This window comes from Parasteatoda tepidariorum, chromosome 9, assembly GCF_982258835.1.
Source record: "Parasteatoda tepidariorum strain Cologne lab strain chromosome 9, Ptep-v5.0, whole genome shotgun sequence".
Lineage (NCBI taxonomy): Eukaryota > Metazoa > Arthropoda > Arachnida > Araneae > Theridiidae > Parasteatoda > Parasteatoda tepidariorum.
In genome coordinates, this window is record NC_141763.1 from 42,636,788 (window position 1) to 42,658,758 (window position 21,971).

General features: G+C 29.7%; 1 protein-coding gene across 1 annotated transcript in view; it reads left to right on the plus strand.

The window, feature by feature from the left end:
• The window catches only part of LOC139426859 (uncharacterized), a 29,824-nt gene extending 17,399 nt beyond the window's left edge, over positions 1-12,425 (plus strand). The window contains exons 8-10 of the mRNA XM_087150478.1: positions 6,063-6,188; positions 7,213-7,428; positions 12,138-12,425. Of these exons, the coding sequence (XP_087006604.1) occupies positions 6,063-6,188; positions 7,213-7,428; positions 12,138-12,293 (498 nt within the window). The 3' untranslated portion in view covers positions 12,294-12,425. The remainder of the gene's footprint in view (positions 1-6,062; positions 6,189-7,212; positions 7,429-12,137) is intronic.
• Positions 12,426-21,971: the final 9,546 nt, after the last annotated feature.

Sequence of the window (21,971 nt, forward strand, 5' to 3'; positions counted from 1 at the left end):
GGCACAAGAAGATTGATGACTATGGCTAGAAATCTACCTCATGAATATATTGCTCATGAATTTTGAAATAATTTTGAATTATAGGAATAATCGCTTGTTTAACATGAAAGTCATAACAGAAAGAAAACGATTTAGCCATACCACCTTTCAAATGTTTACTCCAAATGTTTACCGACAGTGCAATTTATTTACTTTTAATTATGTGTTTTTTCCCGGATAATATGCAATTGACGTCTAAATAATTCTAATGCTCGCACGCATTAATACAAAGACATGTAAACAGCATATTCAACTTTTAGATTTAAAATCGAACACATAGTTAAACACATAGTTACCTAACAATGAAACACTAGTTAGTTTTCACTTATACTTGATTGTTAAAAACTAAACCTTCCTTTTTTTACATTGTTGTTTCTTGAAACATTAAATTTTGCGTTGTATCATAGAGAAGCAATCAGAACAATATTATAATTTGCAATTTATAGACGGTCCCTTAGGGCGCAAATAAAAGTGGGTGGCGGAGAAGGTTGAGAACGTCTCTGTCCGGCGCAGCTTAATGCCCCATTTTCGTGCAGCCCCAGGGGCCATTGCAGAGCCGGCGACCCGTCATTACGACCCTGGCGCCCCTGCATTGATTTTTTCTTTTCCTTCACTTCTGCTTGCCCACCGGTCACTACGTATCGCTTCCGTGGGTTCACTTTCCTTTTTATTTTTCTTTTCGCAATGACGCCCTTTTCTTTTAAGCCCTTCTCACTCCCCACCCCCCTTTACTGCGATGTTTTATTAGTTTTTACTGGTTTAGGAAACTTCTGTTTATGGCAGTTGAATTACTTATATATTTCATAAGTTATAATTTTAAAAATAATTTGTAAAGAAGGGAGTATATTTTGCAATTAAAAGTGTTACTTGTAGGGGTAAAAATGATTTCAACGGGCAGGTATTTGAAGAAAAAATATACACGGCTGGCAGTTGGAATTATAAATAATAGAAACATATGATAGTTAAGCAGTTTTTATTAAAGGAAATTGGAGATAATGCTAAGGCAATAAAAGATTAACACATGCTGTTAAATATTTATGTAAACTGTATAAACACCGAAAATTTTAAGAGTTTGGATTTTGTAAAATTCAATAGTAAATTCTGATTTATATTATATTCTTATTATAAATAGTACTTTTATGATCTATTGTGTAAGCTATGTATTCTTTGAAAATAAAAACGCAATATTTCATTTGTCTGATAAAGGTGCTATTTCTATACTGTAAAAACTGTGGTGTAATATCCTTCCGAATGCATTTTAGATGTTGAACAATGGCAAAAATTTTGTGAAGGAATACTTTACTCAGGGTTAACTCCAAATCGAGGGTTCATATACGATTTAAAGAGTGTAATTTAAACCTAAACCAAATTCTCACTCATTCACATGACACGAGAACTATTTTCTCATCCAAAAATACCAATGTGTTGGCCCTTTTTTTTTATCGCTAGAAATTAACGCTTGTACGTGAGAACTAATCTGCGAGACTTCGTTGTTGTTAGCGATTTGTTGTGATTTGATTAAAGGATTTGCTGATCGTCGTTAAAGTAGCCATTTGCTTATTCTAATGCCATTTGCTTAATACTAACTAGCCTGCTTGGTGAAACCAAGCGAATTTAAGGCAGAGGGTGCGTCTCTAGTTTTTTTAGTGGCGTCTTCTATTACCAACTATATGACTTCAGACACAAACACATCACAGCCCGCTTTTTTGAAAGCCAGACACATTCATCCATCCATCCATTCATCCACAGATCGAAATTTTGACCTCAATCGGAGAACAACCAATCTCCAATTCTGTAGCCCCAGAGGTATTTATTGGTTATGGGAACTTAGAGGACTTTGTGACCCCGACTGATTTCACATGAGCCAGTCACCATTTACTACACAGGTAGTTTTCGGTCGGTGGGATCGAACTCACGACCTCTTGGACATGGGCCCAACGCCATACCAGTCAGGCTATTCCCGTCGATGTATATTTTTTTTTGTGAAATATAGACAATTATATTTTATTTTTAAATATCTGTGAAATAAATAAAGGCTGTTTTTCGAAAACTGATGTGAGCTTTCAACAGTTACTCGTAACTGTTAGGTCAAGTTTAGCCTATCTTTAGCCAGCATTCTCTCTGTTTATTTTGAAATTGGCAAAAAACGTCAATATCGAGAAAAGTCACAATTCTTAAAAAATGAAAAGCGTTTGTGGTCTAATTTCTTAATAAATAAAAATTTACACCAATGCTGCATTGTCTAGGCTCATGAAAATTTGCAAAAAAATGAGAATAAGGCAGTAATTTTGATAATTTTCATCTAGGTGGGAAAATGTCGCCAGATTGGCGATTTTTAAAATTTTTCAATAACTTTTAAAATATTTTAGTTAATTATTCGTTCTAAAGCGCAGATAATTATTTATAGCAAGATGGTATATACAATTAAAAATTATTGCCTTGCTTCAAGTGCAAACACTTAAACTTCGGCCTTTTTCTATTTTCCTTGGCGAAAGAAATTTAACTTGTATAATTCCTATTAGTTTCCGTCCCGTTAAGCCTTGTTTGAGCTCGTCTTTATGTTATCTCTGTGCTGCTCATATAATTAACAAATTATTTTATTTTGAAAATTAATGTATATCATTCGAAATTAATGATTTTTGCTTTATATTGTATCGTAATAATACATTTACTGACTCTTATGTGCATCTTATTTTACAATATTTATAAATTTCAGTGCAACTGAATGCAAAAAATGGTAACGGTTATTTTTCACCAAGTAGTTTAATAGAACATTTTTGATGTACTAAACACTTAGTGGAGCACCATTTTGGTGTTAAATAGTTGCCACCATTTTTGATGTTAAAATACACAAAAATTCTTTACACAGAAGAAATGTGAATTAGTCAACCAAACTGGTATTTAAGATTAGGATGACTTTTATCCGTTCTACCTCAGAATATGGCAGTATTATCTGGTGTCACTACAATAATAAGGAAAAAGCATTGTATCCAAACAATTCAAAACAATTTTCTATATTATGAGACAAATGAAAACATGCAATGTTTTATTGTTACATTGCATAATATTTTTTAATGTTCCGTCATTAGAATGTCGTAAGGATTTGTTTATAAAATTTTAAATAATATGATTGATTTCTTCAATGTTTTCTCTAATGTGAAACCCTAATTTCTCTAATGTGATTTCTCTAATGCGAAACATTGAAAAGAGTCACTTATAGAATGAAAAATAGCTTTTTAGCACACTTCGTTAACATAATTACGCAAAACATATTTTTTTATAACGGTTTTACAGCATTTTAACAGCCTTTCTAAATATTTTGATATTTTTTCTATGTCTTCTAATGTTTTTAAAACTTTAAATCTAAATGTTTTATTGCTAAAAAGAATTTTTTTTCTTCCTTAATTAGATTTTTTAAATGTAGAGTGTGTTTTGCAGCTAAAATAAAATTAAAAAAATTAGAAAGTTTTAAAATTTATTCGGCTAAAATGCAAAACATAAAATGTAAAAGCATGTACAAGGGTATAAAAGGAACTTTTATGAATAACAAATGTGAGATTTCATTTACAACACAAGACACACACGAGAACCCACATATATTGTTAACTGTTTGTGCAAATTCCTTAAATTTGGAAATTGCGATTTCGTAAGAGGCAGATTTCAGAACACGCCATTTTTTAAATAACGAAGATTTACTCCGATTATTATTTGTGCGTTAACGCAATAAGTTTAAAATTTATACTTGTATTGAAATTTTATTAAATTAGCATACTGATGAAATATGTAGGAATAAAAACAAATAAATTAGAAATTTTTTTCTTACTCAGTAAAATTTTTTCAAAGAATGTTAAAGTATTAAATGAATAATTCCAAAAATCAGAAGCGGATAGATATATTTATCAATGAGAAACTTCTTCTTTTTCATAACTAAGGTGGAAAAATGTCTTTATGCTTTGAGCGCTCGAATACGCCGCTCATTTTCAAAACACTACAGGACTAGTTAGAAATAAGAAAAGGCACAGTTGCCAATAGAAAACGGAAAGGAAAATAAATGGAAAAAGAAGTATGGTCGAGAGAGGTAAACCCGGATGCATTTCCATTTGGTATGTAGGAGTGGGTTGAAACTGATGTTATTTAGCTGTCCTTTTACCAGTTCTAAGAACAGCAGTTCCCTCCTTTTTGTTAATTTGAATTCCTTCAAATTAGGAAAAAAGAATAACATTAAAAACAGTTTTTTCGAAAAAAATCATGAATTTTTTTATTTCATAAGCTAAAATGGCATAGTGCAAAATGGAAGAAGTAAATTAAATTAATTTTGAAGTTAAATAAGTGTTAAGAAGACACAGTAAATAATTTCTTTCAAGAAAAACTTATATCTCAACACTGAATTCAAACTGCAATAGTCAGAAATGTAAACGAAGGCAATTTATGTGATTTAAATACCCTTTTCCCTAATGTATGTCTATAATTGTTTAGAAAAATGTTTCATGCATTTTTCTCGTTTATGATAAATGTCCGGAAATATAAAAATTAGGTGCGTGATCAGAAAAATTCAGACTACATTCTCCAAAAACTTTCCAATTAAATAAATATCTTTTACCTTTGACTTTCATGTTCTTAACTGTATATTAACTTTAAATTAGAAACATACCAAGTCTCCGGTAATTATCTTTTCTCTCTTGAATTAACCTCCTTTATGATTAAAATTATTTTATTTCTTTGTCCTAAAATTAAGCAAAAACTATTAAGAATAGGGTAAAAATAATTATATTTTAGTTCACACTCTAACTCCTTGCAAGGAATTTGCCTTAACCACCAGTTATACGATTCTTAGAAGCTCAAGCGACCATTCCTCTTTTTCTCAATTTTCCTTGTGTCAGTTTTAGTTTATATCACCGCTTGATCCCCTTAACTAGAATTTAGTGCAGAATAGATTATCGTTTGCTATAAAACTCTATATTAAACTAATTTATTAGATTATGAGAGGACATAGTATATAAATATATCTAGTATGTAAATATATCTAGTATATAAATATATCTAGTATGTAAATATATCTAGTACTTAAATATATTTAGTATGTAAATATGCATATATGAATTTTTTATATACTATAATAATATATGCATAAATTTTATGTACTATATACCATATGCCTATTTATATAATATATATATATATATTATATAAATTGGTAAATAGTATATAGTATATAAAATTTTTGTTCCGTGTAGTGTTCAGGCCATTTTAAAAATAGCTAATAACCTTAACATTTTAAAGTGACACGTATTTGATATGGGTTACGTCCACGAATATTAGATAATAAGTTATTACTGTTTCCGTTTCGCTTTTTATTTCTTATTTTACGGACTCTATTTCTCTTTCTTATTAGATAAAGGTAAGCACAAATTCTTACTTAGCGCATGCATTGCAATGCAAAGGCCGCTATTTGTATGCGTATATATACAATGTAAAAAACCATATATATAATGTATATGTATATATATCCAATCATTGTATCAAAAGTTATTGGGGTGATCTGTTTTTTTATTTTGCTCTCAGTTTATCAAAATTTCTGAATGGTAAAAACTTCAGGATGTCTGAAAAACTCTCTTTCTTAAGAATTCTTCTTCAAAATTTCTTGTATTGTATTGTAAAAAACATTTAAGCTATAATGGATTGTAAAAATGGAGTAAAACTACAATATTCTGTGAGAAGGCATTAAAACTGAAATAGTATATAGAAGGTATTAAAACTAGAATAAACTTTGAGAAGGCATTAAAATAATTAGGAATAGTTAGAGGGCATTAAAACTACGATGGATGGTTAAAAGACAAAAATAATTCTGATTTGTGAGAAAGCATTAAAACTGTAAAAAGTTCTGAGAATGCACTGAAACTATATGAGATGTAAAAGTAGCATAAGTCTGCTATGTTTTATGCAACTTTATATTGCTTTTAAGTCTTTATTCTAAATTACACACACAATTTTTTTTTTATTGAAACTGAACATTTCTGCTATAGGCATACATCTTAGAGACGAATGATTGTAAAGCTCTTGTTGATATTATGACGAAAGACGATTTCCTAGAATTTAAATCTGGAAAACCGAGTGTACGAAGTATTTCCCGAGCTCACAGTTATCCAATTGTAAGTATTATTCTTTCGAGATATATATATATATATATATTAAAAAGTTACAGAATAAGGAAAAGAGAGAAGAAAATTATAACCCAAATCTGGGAATAATCTCTACATCCTCTCACACGATTATATCCGCAAAGAGGAGTGCTTTCTAATATTGTATCAAGATAGCCAAAATCAAAATATATCAGTAGTGTGAGGAGCACTCAAAATTTTTTTTGAATGTTATTAGAGCACTAGATAATTCTTCGTTTCGTTTTCCCATTTTGAACTTTAAGTTACAGTGAAATATTTATACGTGCTCTATTTTTATAGTTAATATTATATATGTTTCTTTTTTCTAGTTTAAAACAATGTAAAAAATGCTATCTCAAAAAATGCGAAAGACAACTTTTAGAAATTCGGAACACGTATTTATATTTTAGATATATATCTTTATTTTAAGAAGTATTTTTTATACTTTTATATATTAATTAAAAAAAACTATAAGAGTGAAAAATATGAATTAATTTTTAGTTATTGTATGAATTAAAAAAAACAGCAAATATTTCGAAGGTAATAATTGTAAGTACTATTATTTTCTTATAATATAAATTGAAAGCTGTTCTTTCCAAATATTATTTTTAGTGCTGGTGACATCAAAAAATAAAAACATTATTTTTCTAAAAAATTTTTAAAAGTTAGAAATGTTTCCTTCATTAGCTTTTTAAAACGCTTTAGTAAATATTTTGTATTCAAAATGTTTAACCAATTTTTAAGCCTGTTAAGTACAAAATTGCATTTTTTTCTAATTAAAATACTGCAAATCACCCTCTTCTATATCTTCACCTTTGTTTAATTTAAACTGTTTGCTTAACTGTTACGTTTATTTAATTTAAACGTTACTGCTATTTTGATTGTTAGGTAACTGCTAAGTTTATTCAATTTAAATATTTCAAGTTGGTGATCATTTTGAAAATATCCGACACTTGATTATGATCTAGATCTCATTTAAAATAATTGTATAATAGAACATTCAATGCTTTTTTAGAATGTTCAATGCCACAATGGTAAACGTGATCCATATGGGCGGTGGTGCAAGTGCTTTACTGGCTGGGACAGTGCTCCTTTTGATCATAAGAGTTTCAACATGGACGTCCAGGTCTATCATATGTGTACAGTATGGTTGGGAAAAATGAGCGATGAGCAGGCTCGAAATATAACTTATCAAACCAGGGATCAAGAGAAAGTCGTGAAAATTATCATTGTATCCTTTTCCTTATCAATTGTTTTATCCATATTAAGTTAGAGCATTTTCAAGTTAGAGAAGTCGTGAAATTTCTCATTTTATCCTTATTTTATCAATTGTTTTATCCATATCAAGTTAGAGCATTTTCAAGTTAGAAAAAGTCGTGAAAATTATCATTGTATCCTTTTTTATCAATTGTTTCATCCATTCTAAGTTAGAGCATTTTATGATACAGGGCACCAAAAAAAATGACTTTTTTAAAATTCGATTTCTCAATAACTATTCGACCAATTTCGTCCAATTTTTTTTTCTCTCATGTTAAATTAGTTTTTATAATAATTTAAAAACTTGCATACCTTACAATTCAAAGATTTTAACAATAAATATTTATAAAATATTAAAAAAGCAATAAATATTTACAAAAAGTTATTTTTGCATAGAATTATCTTAGGGTAAACGAATTTTGTAATTTTGTGCAAAAATTTTTCAATTCATTTAAAAGTTTCTTGAGATATGAGATAAGAAGTAAAATTAAAATTAAAAGGTTTAAATTTTGGATCTCTTTCCTGATCAAACTATGGGGACCATATTTCCCAGATTGAGGCTACCCTCTACATTTTGGGGGTCAGAAGTCTAAATCCGTCGAAAAAAACAGGCATGATTATTCTTAGAAAATATGTTTTTGTGTCTGATTTCGCAATTCAAAACATCGTATGCACTAATTAATTAACATATTTGAGGTTACCCCCTCAAACCATTTAGATTGAGTCCTTTTTTATTTATTTATTTATTTATTTTGAGCACTGTGCATTTGTCCTTGAAAACTGAGGTTATTTTTGGCCATAAAGAAATCCCTGTTGAGATTATAAACATCTATCGTAAATTTTATTGAAAAGCTTTACATAATTTTTTTTAAGATTGAAGAACTTAAATGAACGTTCACATTCACAAGCATAAAATTTTTACAAATTAATGAAATAGATTGTTGCACTTACGAATTGTAATATGCTCTTTAAAAAAGTTATAACTGCTTATGAAATAAATAAGCCTAAGAAACTGAAGTAAAATAAGTACTTAAAATAATAACTCCTTTTTGCTTCGTAATAGAAATGGTTAAAATGACGACATATTTTTTGATCATCCAAAACACGCTGTTTTCTGTTATTGTGGCGTTAAAATAAAGAAAACTAAGAAAATGTTATAACGAAGAAATAATAGTTGCCATCGGAAAGCATTGAAGTTAAAGTAAATAAGGGGGAGCAGGATAAACTGCTGTTATTGAAAAGCTGGTGGAAAGAGGCAAAAGACGGCAGAATACATTTTCATGAGCAATGTAGGGCCGGAAACGAACTGAGATCATTTACTAGAGAAACTTCGTGATATGAGCTAACCCTGATTCAAGGGCCTGAAGATGAACTGATGTGTCAAGAGAGGAAAATATTTTGGTATGAAGTATAGCTAGTTAGGCATAGTTTCGGTAAAGGTTAGGTACAATTTCGGTAAAGTTTTTGTGTTTTAGACCCTCGAAACATGAATTATGAAGCAAAAAAATTTAATATTTTACGGAATACTATTATTGTCAAAAAATTGAATGTGTCTTAACGATCTTGAGCTAAAAGTGCTGTTTTATTTGTTTATTTATAAATGGGTAAAAAATGGATATTTATGAATAATTTGTTTATTTATAAATGGGGATTTGTTCAATTATAAATGGGATTTGAATATAACTGGATTATTAAATTCTGAACAAGAAATTTGAAATATGAATTTATGATTGATTAATTTGGCCGTCACTGGTCGTAAGGAGTAAGCACAGCAAGCAATAATTGTGAGCTTTCAGTCTTAATAATATCGTGAAAATTTGCTGAATTTATCTGGTTAAAGTTCACATTGTGTCTATTTATAATACGAGACAATATTACACTTTGTAAGGAAAAAATATTAGATTTAATAACTTATTAGAGTTTGCAAAAAATTTAAACTATATTTTTGTTTTGGATAAATTCAATTTAATAATTTTGCAATTTCCTATGAAAAATAACTAATTGAACCCCTTGCGGTCGCGTTAAGTTTATACATGGGTGTCATGCTGGTCGGAATTAATTTACTTAAACACAATTTATAAAATATTATTTCGAATTCTACATATCTCCGAACTGTGTCGACTTAATATAATATAAAATCAGTATAGTTCTTTGCTGTGGTGGCTGAGAGCAGACTATGACTGGAACGGTGAAAAATTGTTGGTGGCTGAGAGTAGACATACGATCTCAAAGGGTTAAACTATTTGGTCGGTATAAAAATTTCGCGCAATCTGAATTCGTATCCAATGAAAACATTATAATATTTCTGATGGCATTGCTAAAGAATCTTTTGTTTAAAGCTGTCCCATGTGACCAAACTGTTGAAAGAATACTCTGAGAAACCCATTATGTAACTAATTGAAACAAAGCAAAACATTCGATTTTTCTTAACTGGAAAATTTTTTTTTTTGTTGCCATGTGACAAATTTTGCCCACCGGATGTTGCAAAAATTTAGTAAGTTAAAAGGAAAAGTTTTGAAAAACAAGCAAACAATAATCATAAATGTGTGAGTTCTGCGATAAAATCATTCTACTACAAAAATGTTAAAATTTTATCAGTTGAATAGAAATTTTTCAGCCTGAGAATGCTCAATCGAATTTCATTCAACAAGCAACTAATTAACTTAAGTTAAAATGTGATATTTTAAAAAATAGCCAAACAATAATCAATACAGTCTTGGAAATACTGAAAGAAATAAGCAAATATAGTCATTTAAAAAGGAATGTTTCCCCGTTTTATTAAATTTCGCACAACAAATACCGCAAAAGCTCAGGTAGTTAAAATGAAAAATTTTGAAAAATGGCCAAACAATGATCAAAGCTGTCACGAGAATACTACGAGAATCTTATTTTGCAAGACGTTGAGAAAAAAACAAACAACTAAATGCTCAAATTTTGTCAATCAAACATCATGATAATACTCAACCAATTTCGTTCATCAGGCTCTGCTGAAACTTAGAGAGTTAAAATGATGACGCTGAATAAAAAAACGTTATTTTTACAATATTTACAATATTTGCAAAACGTAGGAATATGCTTGAACGTAATTTATCTCATACGTTTCATTCATACGTTTCTTTATGAAAATGTGTTGCACGTATTATTTTTTAAAAATAAAATCGTGCATGAACTTTTGTAATCACCCAATTTTATAATATTTATTCATAATTCATGCATAAAACTTTTATTATCCTAAAATTAATTCTTTTTCTCAAAGTAACAGCAAGTCCAGTGTAAGTAAACAAAAGAAAATTTTGTATAAGATTAAGGATCGGGATTTTGAAACTGATGACACAAATATGAGAATCCTTTAAGTTCAATCTCTGTCCAACATTATATTACCCCGACTTTTATTAAAGAAATCTCTCTATACATTCGACAGTTTCCGCCGCGCCATTTATCAAAACTAATTTTAAAAGAAAGGACGGAAAAAAAATCGTTTGAAACTGCCTTCTACAGATTCGTTTTCTCCACCCTGTACCCACCCCTTAGCTTTTCTCGGCAAATACCCCCTCCTAATGTTATAATACTTTAAGTTTTATTAATGTCGTCTGTAAAAGGAAAGAATGGGGGGATAGAGGGGTTATAAATTACTACGTTCGAGGAAAAATCATGTTATGTTCCAAAGAGGGGAAAAAATCGCATATCATAAAATAATGAATCGCGATTTTTGGTTCTTTCGATTTATTATACTCGCGAACCTATTTGCAGTAGAGTCGTAATAAATTGGAAGGTGTATTTTCTTTTATTTTTCTGTTTGTTTGTTCTTTTTTTTCTCCCTGAAAAAAATTGAGAAATATATATGTATCTCGATTTTCTTTTCCCCAAAATGGCAACCACCATATCTCATTCTCTTTTTCGTTATTTATTATCGTTTGCTAGTTGTATTGTTCATCAAGTTGTTGCTGCTTTTGCTAATTATACTTTCACGAATAACTAACTCGAAATTTCTTTTTAATAAAAATTTAAATAATAAAATTTAAAATCTTTATAAATTAGTGCAGCAAAAATAGAGTTTAAATCTGGTATTCAGAAAAAAAGAAATGTTCCAGCGAGTGAAAGGTTACTATTGTACCCGTATGATACTTTTTTTTAATCTCAAGTTTAACAGTTAGTAATTTTTGAATTAATTATCAAATATCAGTTTTTTTTTATTTCCTCGTACTTCCTGTGCACTTTTCTCTGTCTAGTTTGTCCACGGTAAGAACTTCCCCCACCGCAAAGTCTGAGGCCGTCTGCTGCTATGGAAACAAGAAAGCGCATTTCAGGTAGCTTCTCTTCACTCTAGGGCTAACACAGTACACCGGAGAAAAAGATTATCTTTTTCTCGCTCACCCGAGCCAAAACCTGTTCTAAACAATGACCCCACACACCTATTTGAAATAGTTATTCCTCCTTACCATAGTCACCGCCACGAGTTCAGACGAATGGCTAAGGAAGTTCTTATTTTAGACAAACTGTACCCTCACAATTTCAAGTTTCTAAGTTATATAGTTTTTGAGTAGCGTAACAAAATATAACATAAAGGTGAATATCGAAAACAGAAGCAACAGCACTTACAATTTTCCCAACATTTTCAACGTTTTTTTAGCAGTTCGGATTTCATTAAGTTTCTAGAAGAAAATCCTTAATTATTGTTTTCAGATTAGCCTCTTCGTGTGTTTTATAGCTTTTGTTATTGTCGTGGTGCTATGCATTTTGTTCTGGGATAGAAGAAGACGAAGCAATTCACCAATGGAGGACGATGAAGAAGAACGAGCTGCTTTGACATTAACTCCTCAAGGGTCTGAAAGTGAATAAGTTTAGAACTCTGTGATTCAAAAGGTAATGTGCTAGAAGAAAGAAGGCATCTTTCTCCAAAAACGAACACAATTGTGCAAGGAATTCAGATAGAGAAGGAAATATTAAATACGATTTTCATCATCTTAATTTAATTTTGCCAAACAAACTGGTGGTCAAAGTTTTTGTAACAGTGTATTTTACATATTTTGAAACCTATAGTACGAAACATGTAAAATACGATGTCACAAAAACTTCGACCACCAGTTTGTTTGGAACAACTAGTTGGACAGCAGCATTCTATTTTACATGCTTCGAAAAATAACGTACAAAACATGTAAAATACAATGTTGTTGTTTAATTAGTTGTCCCAAACAAACTGGTGGTCGAAGTTTTTGTGCCATACAGTTGTAAAATATAATGTTGTTGTCCAATTAGTTGTCCCAAACAAACTGGTGGTCGAAGTTTTTGTAACATCGTGTTTTACATGTTTCGTAACATATCGTACGAAGCATGTAAAATGCATTTTTGTTGCCCAATTAGTTGTCCCAAACAAGCTGGTGGTCGAAGTTTTTGTAACATCGTGTTTTACATGTTTTGAAACCTATCGTACGAAACACGTAAAACACGATGTTACAAAAACTTCGACCACCAGTTTGTTTGGGACAACTAATTGAACAACAACATTCTATTTTACATGCTTCGAAGCATAACGTACGAAACATGTAAAATACAATGTTGTTGTCCAATTAGTTGTCCCAAACAAACTGGTGGTCGAAGTTTTTGTAACATCGTGTTTTACGTGTTTTGAAACATATCGTACGAAACATGTAAAATACAATGCTGTTATCCAATTAGATTGGGAGATATTTAATGGGCCTTATTCTTAAATTGCATCGGATTATTTCTAAAAATTAATATAAATATATTTCGGCCCTCGATCATAAGCCTTCACGTGGTTTCTTAATGGTGGATGACTACGAAATGCTGACCAGTAAATTCTCAGACAAATAGAATCAATATATTTTGTCGCATCAAAAATATATAATTTAATCCTCATATGAACTGATATTTTATCTAAAACTAAAAAATGTAGTCTCATTTCTCTGTATCTATTTATCATAACCTACAGCTTACTTTTATTATAGATGAATGGATGATTTTTAGATAACTCATAAAAAAGAAAAAACTGGAACATTTAACAACATACATATGCTCCATTTTGTTTATATCTGGAAAGTTCTGAAAGGAATTAGAGCTTACTACTTTAAAGATATCAAAATCAATACATTAGCTTATTGCTTGCATAGAAGGAGAAGAAATATTTTAATCTAATTTAAAACACAAACTGAATTAGTCAAGAAGAAAACTATATCGTGAACAGCATCATAGAAAGGGCTGGTTTTGAAATTTTGAGTTCAAAGAGTTTGATATAATGATAATTTTTAACCTTTTGAACTTCTTAGTATCCTGAAAGGGAAAAATATGAAATAGAAAAAAAGTGAATATTTTATTGAGAATTCGGAGGAAAACACTGGTATCATTAGTCCTAATGAGAAAAATCTGAGTACACTTTGTCAAGCAAATATTTTTGTGTTTGTATTTTAAAAGTTGTTTCATGTGTTCTGTAATTTCATTTGTACATTTTTAAGCTGTTTCATTTATTTAATATAAACAGTGTTTGATAAAAATATATTTTGTCGAACGATGCAATTTTTTACTAATTATTGGAAATATTTTTAACAACTATAAGAACGAATCCTCTGAAATTTTGATTGAATTAAATTTAATTATAATATAAAAAAGCGACGGAAATTTAGCGTAATTTGTGTAATAACAAAACTATTATTAACTAAAAATGTAATTTAAATATTCAGTTATTAATATTTTAGCTCAGCTACTATATTCAATTTTATCAACCTTCAATTCAAAGGATTTATGCCAGAGGTGTTTAATTTTTAATGGTGAGCCTATAGTTATAAAAAATGTCAATTTTGACAACATTTGCTGTTTGCAAAATTAATAATTAAAACAATGCATCTTTCAATTCAAATAAGTTGAATTTAGTTTATTGTGGTTCGAATGAGCCATAATTCAAAATTTTTTTTAAGCATTACTTTCGCCTAGAGCAGTCATGCTAGGACTGTCATTCTATGCAATTTATTTTGGCTCAATTTTTGCCAAATGGGCATATGCTCTAGGTCGGCAAAACTTCTTTTTTCCACTTTGCTTCGAATTTATGATGAAATTAATTGAAAAAATACGATGTTTAAGAAAAAAACTAAAAAAAAAAAAAAAAAAAGCTACAGCTAGTAGCTAGCCAGTCTGGACTTACAACAAACTGACATGTAACAATCAATATCAGTAAATAACAATCAGAATGTATGTTAATAGCTAGACATACATTGTAATTATCATAAATCTAAGGCCCCTGGAATCAAAATTTTCTTCTTAATATAATTAACGTAGAGTTGTCATCCGAGTAAGTCCGACTGTACTTATAAAACAATAAACCTCAGCATATAACAGTCAGAATATAAATCAATAGCTAGACATACATTGTAATTATCATAGATTTAAGGCTCGTTGAATCATAACTTTCTTCTTAATATAATTAACGTAGAGTTGTCATCCGAGTTGTAAGTCCGACTGTACTTATAAAACAATAAACCTCAGCATATAACAGTCAGAATATAAATCAATAGCTAGACATACATTGTAATTATCATAGATTTAAGGCTCGTTGAATCATAACTTTCTTCTTAATATAATTAACGTAGAGTTGTCATCCGAGTTGTAAGTCCGACTGTACTTATAAAACAATAAACCTCAGCATATAACAGTCAGAATATAAATCAATAGCTAGACATACATTGTAATTATCATAGATTTAAGGCTCGTTGAATCATAACTTTCTTCTTAATATAATTAACGTAGAGTTGTCATCCGAGTTGTAAGTCCGACTGTACTTATAAAACAATAAACCTCAGCATATAACAGTCAGAATATAAATCAATAGCTAGACATACATTGTAATTATCATAGATTTAAGGCTCGTTGAATCATAACTTTCTTCTTAATATAATTAACGTAGAGTTGTCATCCGAGTTGTAAGTCCGACTGTACTTATAAAACAATAAACCTCAGCATATAACAGTCAGAATATAAATCAATAGCTAGACATACATTGTAATTATCATAGATTTAAGGCTCGTTGAATCATAACTTTCTTCTTAATATAATTAACGTAGAGTTGTCATCCGAGTTGTAAGTCCGACTGTACTTATAAAACAATAAACCTCAGCATATAACAGTCAGAATATAAATCAATAGCTAGACATACATTGTAATTATCATAGATTTAAGGCTCGTTGAATCATAACTTTCTTCTTAATATAATTAACGTAGAGTTGTCATCCGAGTTGTAAGTCCGACTGTACTTATAAAACAATAAACCTCAGCATATAACAGTCAGAATATAAATCAATAGCTAGACATACATTGTAATTATCATAGATTTAAGGCTCGTTGAATCATAACTTTCTTCTTAATATAATTAACGTAGAGTTGTCATCCGAGTTGTAAGTCCGACTGTACTTATAAAACAATAAACCTCAGCATATAACAGTCAGAATATAAATCAATAGCTAGACATACATTGTAATTATCATAGATTTAAGGCTCGTTGAATCATAACTTTCTTCTTAATATAATTAACGTAGAGTTGTCATCCGAGTTGTAAGTCCGACTGTACTTATAAAACAATAAACCTCAGCATATAACAGTCAGAATATAAATCAATAGCTAGACATACATTGTAATTATCATAGATTTAAGGCTCGTTGAATCATAACTTTCTTCTTAATATAATTAACGTAGAGTTGTCATCCGAGTTGTAAGTCCGACTGTACTTATAAAACAATAAACCTCAGCATATAACAGTCAGAATATAAATCAATAGCTAGACATACATTGTAATTATCATAGATTTAAGGCTCGTTGAATCATAACTTTCTTCTTAATATAATTAACGTAGAGTTGTCATCCGAGTTGTAAGTCCGACTGTACTTATAAAACAATAAACCTCAGCATATAACAGTCAGAATATAAATCAATAGCTAGACATACATTGTAATTATCATAGATTTAAGGCTCGTTGAATCATAACTTTCTTCTTAATATAATTAACGTAGAGTTGTCATCCGAGTTGTAAGTCCGACTGTACTTATAAAACAATAAACCTCAGCATATAACAGTCAGAATATAAATCAATAGCTAGACATACATTGTAATTATCATAGATTTAAGGCTCGTTGAATCATAACTTTCTTCTTAATATAATTAACGTAGAGTTGTCATCCGAGTTGTAAGTCCGACTGTACTTATAAAACAATAAACCTCAGCATATAACAGTCAGAATATAAATCAATAGCTAGACATACATTGTAATTATCATAGATTTAAGGCTCGTTGAATCATAACTTTCTTCTTAATATAATTAACGTAGAGTTGTCATCCGAGTTGTAAGTCCGACTGTACTTATAAAACAATAAACCTCAGCATATAACAGTCAGAATATAAATCAATAGCTAGACATACATTGTAATTATCATAGATTTAAGGCTCGTTGAATCATAACTTTCTTCTTAATATAATTAACGTAGAGTTGTCATCCGAGTTGTAAGTCCGACTGTACTTATAAAACAATAAACCTCAGCATATAACAGTCAGAATATAAATCAATAGCTAGACATACATTGTAATTATCATAGATTTAAGGCTCGTTGAATCATAACTTTCTTCTTAATATAATTAACGTAGAGTTGTCATCCGAGTTGTAAGTCCGACTGTACTTATAAAACAATAAACCTCAGCATATAACAGTCAGAATATAAATCAATAGCTAGACATACATTGTAATTATCATAGATTTAAGGCTCGTTGAATCATAACTTTCTTCTTAATATAATTAACGTAGAGTTGTCATCCGAGTTGTAAGTCCGACTGTACTTATAAAACAATAAACCTCAGCATATAACAGTCAGAATATAAATCAATAGCTAGACATACATTGTAATTATCATAGATTTAAGGCTCGTTGAATCATAACTTTCTTCTTAATATAATTAACGTAGAGTTGTCATCCGAGTTGTAAGTCCGACTGTACTTATAAAACAATAAACCTCAGCATATAACAGTCAGAATATAAATCAATAGCTAGACATACATTGTAATTATCATAGATTTAAGGCTCGTTGAATCATAACTTTCTTCTTAATATAATTAACGTAGAGTTGTCATCCGAGTTGTAAGTCCGACTGTACTTATAAAACAATAAACCTCAGCATATAACAGTCAGAATATAAATCAATAGCTAGACATACATTGTAATTATCATAGATTTAAGGCTCGTTGAATCATAACTTTCTTCTTAATATAATTAACGTAGAGTTGTCATCCGAGTTGTAAGTCCGACTGTACTTATAAAACAATAAACCTCAGCATATAACAGTCAGAATATAAATCAATAGCTAGACATACATTGTAATTATCATAGATTTAAGGCTCGTTGAATCATAACTTTCTTCTTAATATAATTAACGTAGAGTTGTCATCCGAGTTGTAAGTCCGACTGTACTTATAAAACAATAAACCTCAGCATATAACAGTCAGAATATAAATCAATAGCTAGACATACATTGTAATTATCATAGATTTAAGGCTCGTTGAATCATAACTTTCTTCTTAATATAATTAACGTAGAGTTGTCATCCGAGTTGTAAGTCCGACTGTACTTATAAAACAATAAACCTCAGCATATAACAGTCAGAATATAAATCAATAGCTAGACATACATTGTAATTATCATAGATTTAAGGCTCGTTGAATCATAACTTTCTTCTTAATATAATTAACGTAGAGTTGTCATCCGAGTTGTAAGTCCGACTGTACTTATAAAACAATAAACCTCAGCATATAACAGTCAGAATATAAATCAATAGCTAGACATACATTGTAATTATCATAGATTTAAGGCTCGTTGAATCATAACTTTCTTCTTAATATAATTAACGTAGAGTTGTCATCCGAGTTGTAAGTCCGACTGTACTTATAAAACAATAAACCTCAGCATATAACAGTCAGAATATAAATCAATAGCTAGACATACATTGTAATTATCATAGATTTAAGGCTCGTTGAATCATAACTTTCTTCTTAATATAATTAACGTAGAGTTGTCATCCGAGTTGTAAGTCCGACTGTACTTATAAAACAATAAACCTCAGCATATAACAGTCAGAATATAAATCAATAGCTAGACATACATTCTAATTATCATAGATCTAAGGCTCGTTGAATCATAACTTTCTTCTCAATGTAATTAACGAAGAGTTTTGGCTAACGTTTCTTCTTAATATAATTAACGTAACGTCAACCGGGAAATTATAGCTCTCCATCCCTCTATAGTGGTGAAATTATAATTAGGTAAGCAAATCTATGCTTAGTCCTTAACCAGCACTTAAAAGCCTCGCAAGTTATCAAGTTTTTTTTTATGTACAGTATAGGGTTTAAAATTCGTGACACTCATGATTTTACTAATTTTAATACCTATGTTAAATCAGAAAATGCGCGACTCCTTTAAATTTTTCAAAACAGTTTGAGGAAAATATTGGCAGGTCATTAAATGTATTAAAAATAGGTCGAGGGAAAAAAATGTAATAAAAAGGTTTGTTATTCAATTTAAATCAAGGGTGATAAGATGTTCATTTTTTGTGTATAATTATTGTTGTAGTGTCGTCGAAGGTGTAGTATATGTATTAGAGTAGGCCAAAAAAGGTTGAGGTATCTTAAATCCTTTTAGCGAAAGTGCGGAATAAATGCGAAGATTGATATTTTCCAGGCAAAAGTTTAGGTAGGTGCTTTATTTACGTTGCACTAGAGCTTTTTTCAACGAAAAGGAAGTGTGATGCCACAATTGGCATACACATATTTATTTTCTATCTTTTAAAATATCTTTCATTACTTAAGCTTATTTTTTTTTATTAATAGAATTATATTTAAAATGAATCACAAACTTAATCTTTTTAAAACAAACGTAAAATATTTATTTCTTCTTTTCTAGATTAATGTAACGGATACTTTTTTTATTTCATTACTAATGCAGACTTATATATTCACTGTCGCCTTTAATCGAAAACAAAAATCTATTTATAACTTTTTATTCTAATTTTCAAACGGCTAAATTTTTCGGTTGCATGGTTGTAATAATTCACATAAATTTGTTGGCGACTCGTGATTGCCAAGGTATTATTTTAACTCTATATTGATAATGCTGATTGGCTTTGTTTAGGCTATGCTATATTTTGATAATTCGCCAATTTTGGATCTCCTACCCATGCTTTTGTGTCTGTTGGGAACAAATTACACGTACTTTTTAATTTGGCTTTTGATTAGGCAGGTCGTGGGGATTTGTCTCCCATGGCCTGACCTATTTTAATATTACTATGCAAAACTGATTCAACTGAAATTCTTATGAATGATTTTTATATTTTGTAACTCGAGCTCTGCAAATATACTACTAATCAAAAGCCTTTTTTTATTAATTCTAATCCGGCTCAACTATTATTTTCATCACCCTTCTGTTTTCATCGCAATCTTCAATTTGTCATTACTATCTTCAACTTGGCCCACTATACCATGCAAACTCCACCCACACCTTAATATTCCACCACCATCACCACTTAAAATGACACCCTGAATCAACCTTCTCCATAGGAAGCTCGTTTTTATGACAGTTATGGTTATCTCGAAACCTAACACCTAAAACGGGTAAAACCAACAACCCTTTTCACCAACTGCACCTGGAATGGCAATTTTTTTAATCGCGTCAAACAGTATTGAACCTTACTTCAACCGAAAGAAGATATATTGTTCATATATACTACCACTCTTTTTATAAAGCTAACTTATAGTACGATGACTTTTATACTGAGCTTAATCACAGTTGAGTACAGTTTTATTAATTTCTGAATTAATAAATGGACTTCAAAAAAAAATTTTTTTTTTTGGAGTTTAGTTCATATTTTTTTTCCAACCGTGAGGTAAAAAGATATGACATGTAAATGCTGGATTTTCTCTTATGTCACAATCCTTATCATGGACTTATGTCACAATCCTTATGGACTTATTATGGGTGGACTTTCGATTTCAGAATAAGAACAATTTCGTATAATAAATGCAATATTATCACTGCAATATTTTCTAATATCTTAATCCTTATAAAGATCTTTTAAAAATGAGAACAATTCATTTTGTTGTGCGAAGACATCGTCAGCTATAAAGCTGTCGTTGAGGTTTTCGCTGTTTTCTTCCCCGTGAAAAGCATATGCAGTTTAGTTTCATTAAGAAAGTCTTTAATTGTTTGTTCATTAGAAGTTCTCTTGTCCTTTTAGAAGAGTTCAGAATTATAAGACAACACGGATGAATGTTTATTACCCCCAAACCAATATGTGTATAAGCTGCACATTGATGCTCGTAAAATAAAATAAACACTGCCCACAGAGTTGAGCAATGTGCATGTATGTAATGGAAAGAATAAGACAAAACACAAAAAAAATATTTTACAACAAAATTTGCAAATTTTATTTATATAACAAAAATAATAAATTAAATCGATGAAATAAGTGACAATTTCACACTAGTTTTGCATTAGCAAAGTGTTGAAACTTCAAATTTTTATATTTACAAATGAATATTCACCAGTCTTTACTCAAATATTTATCTCATGAAATGAAAATTTTAAGAGCTACAGCAGAAAATATAATATTCACAAAAACTTTCACTATTCAACAACAATATTTTACAAGTCTACAAATGCATTATGTCACACCAGAGACTGTATTTGTGAAGCAGCCGACTCGACTTTCTCACAAGTTATATACTTCTCCGATAGATGGAGCTACTTTGGTAAAATTAACTTCAAAAATGTGCAAATTCATAAAGCAGGTTCATCTGTCAGAGAAAACGAAAATCTCGCCAAGTCGGATGCCAATCGTTGTAACAATCGATTTGATTAGTCTCTGTAATTTTTACTTGGACAATACCTGATAATATAAAAGACTTTAATTACGTGTTAATTTATGTTTTTTTTTTTTATTTACAATTTATTTGCAGTGATGAATGTTGAAATTTTTTTAACTTTTTAAATCTAAGATTCTTTTTAAATTAATCTCTAGTATTATAGATTTTTATACAATTTACTTAATGACATCAGAGAAAGTCTTTTTTTATGTCTTATTCCAAATATTTGAATATTTAATATTAGTAACACGTACTCTGAAATGAATGAAATAATTAGAGGAAGGTTGTTTTTCATAAAAGCATCGGATATAATTCCATGCATGAAATGAATAAATTTAATGAATCGATTATATTAGAGTATTATGCCTTTATTTTACGCGTCTTATTCTAAGCATATGATGATTAGATCTGATATATTACTTGAATGTTTAGAAAAACTAACAATAAATGTTAATCAATAAATCTTCATTAAAATTTATCAAAACCATCTTTAATCGATAAATAACAGAAGAAGTCAAATTTTTTTCCGTTTCCTATACAAAGCAGTGTTATGATTTTTTTAAAAATTATTTTGACTGAATAATATAATATTTATAACAATGAAAAAAATTCATATTG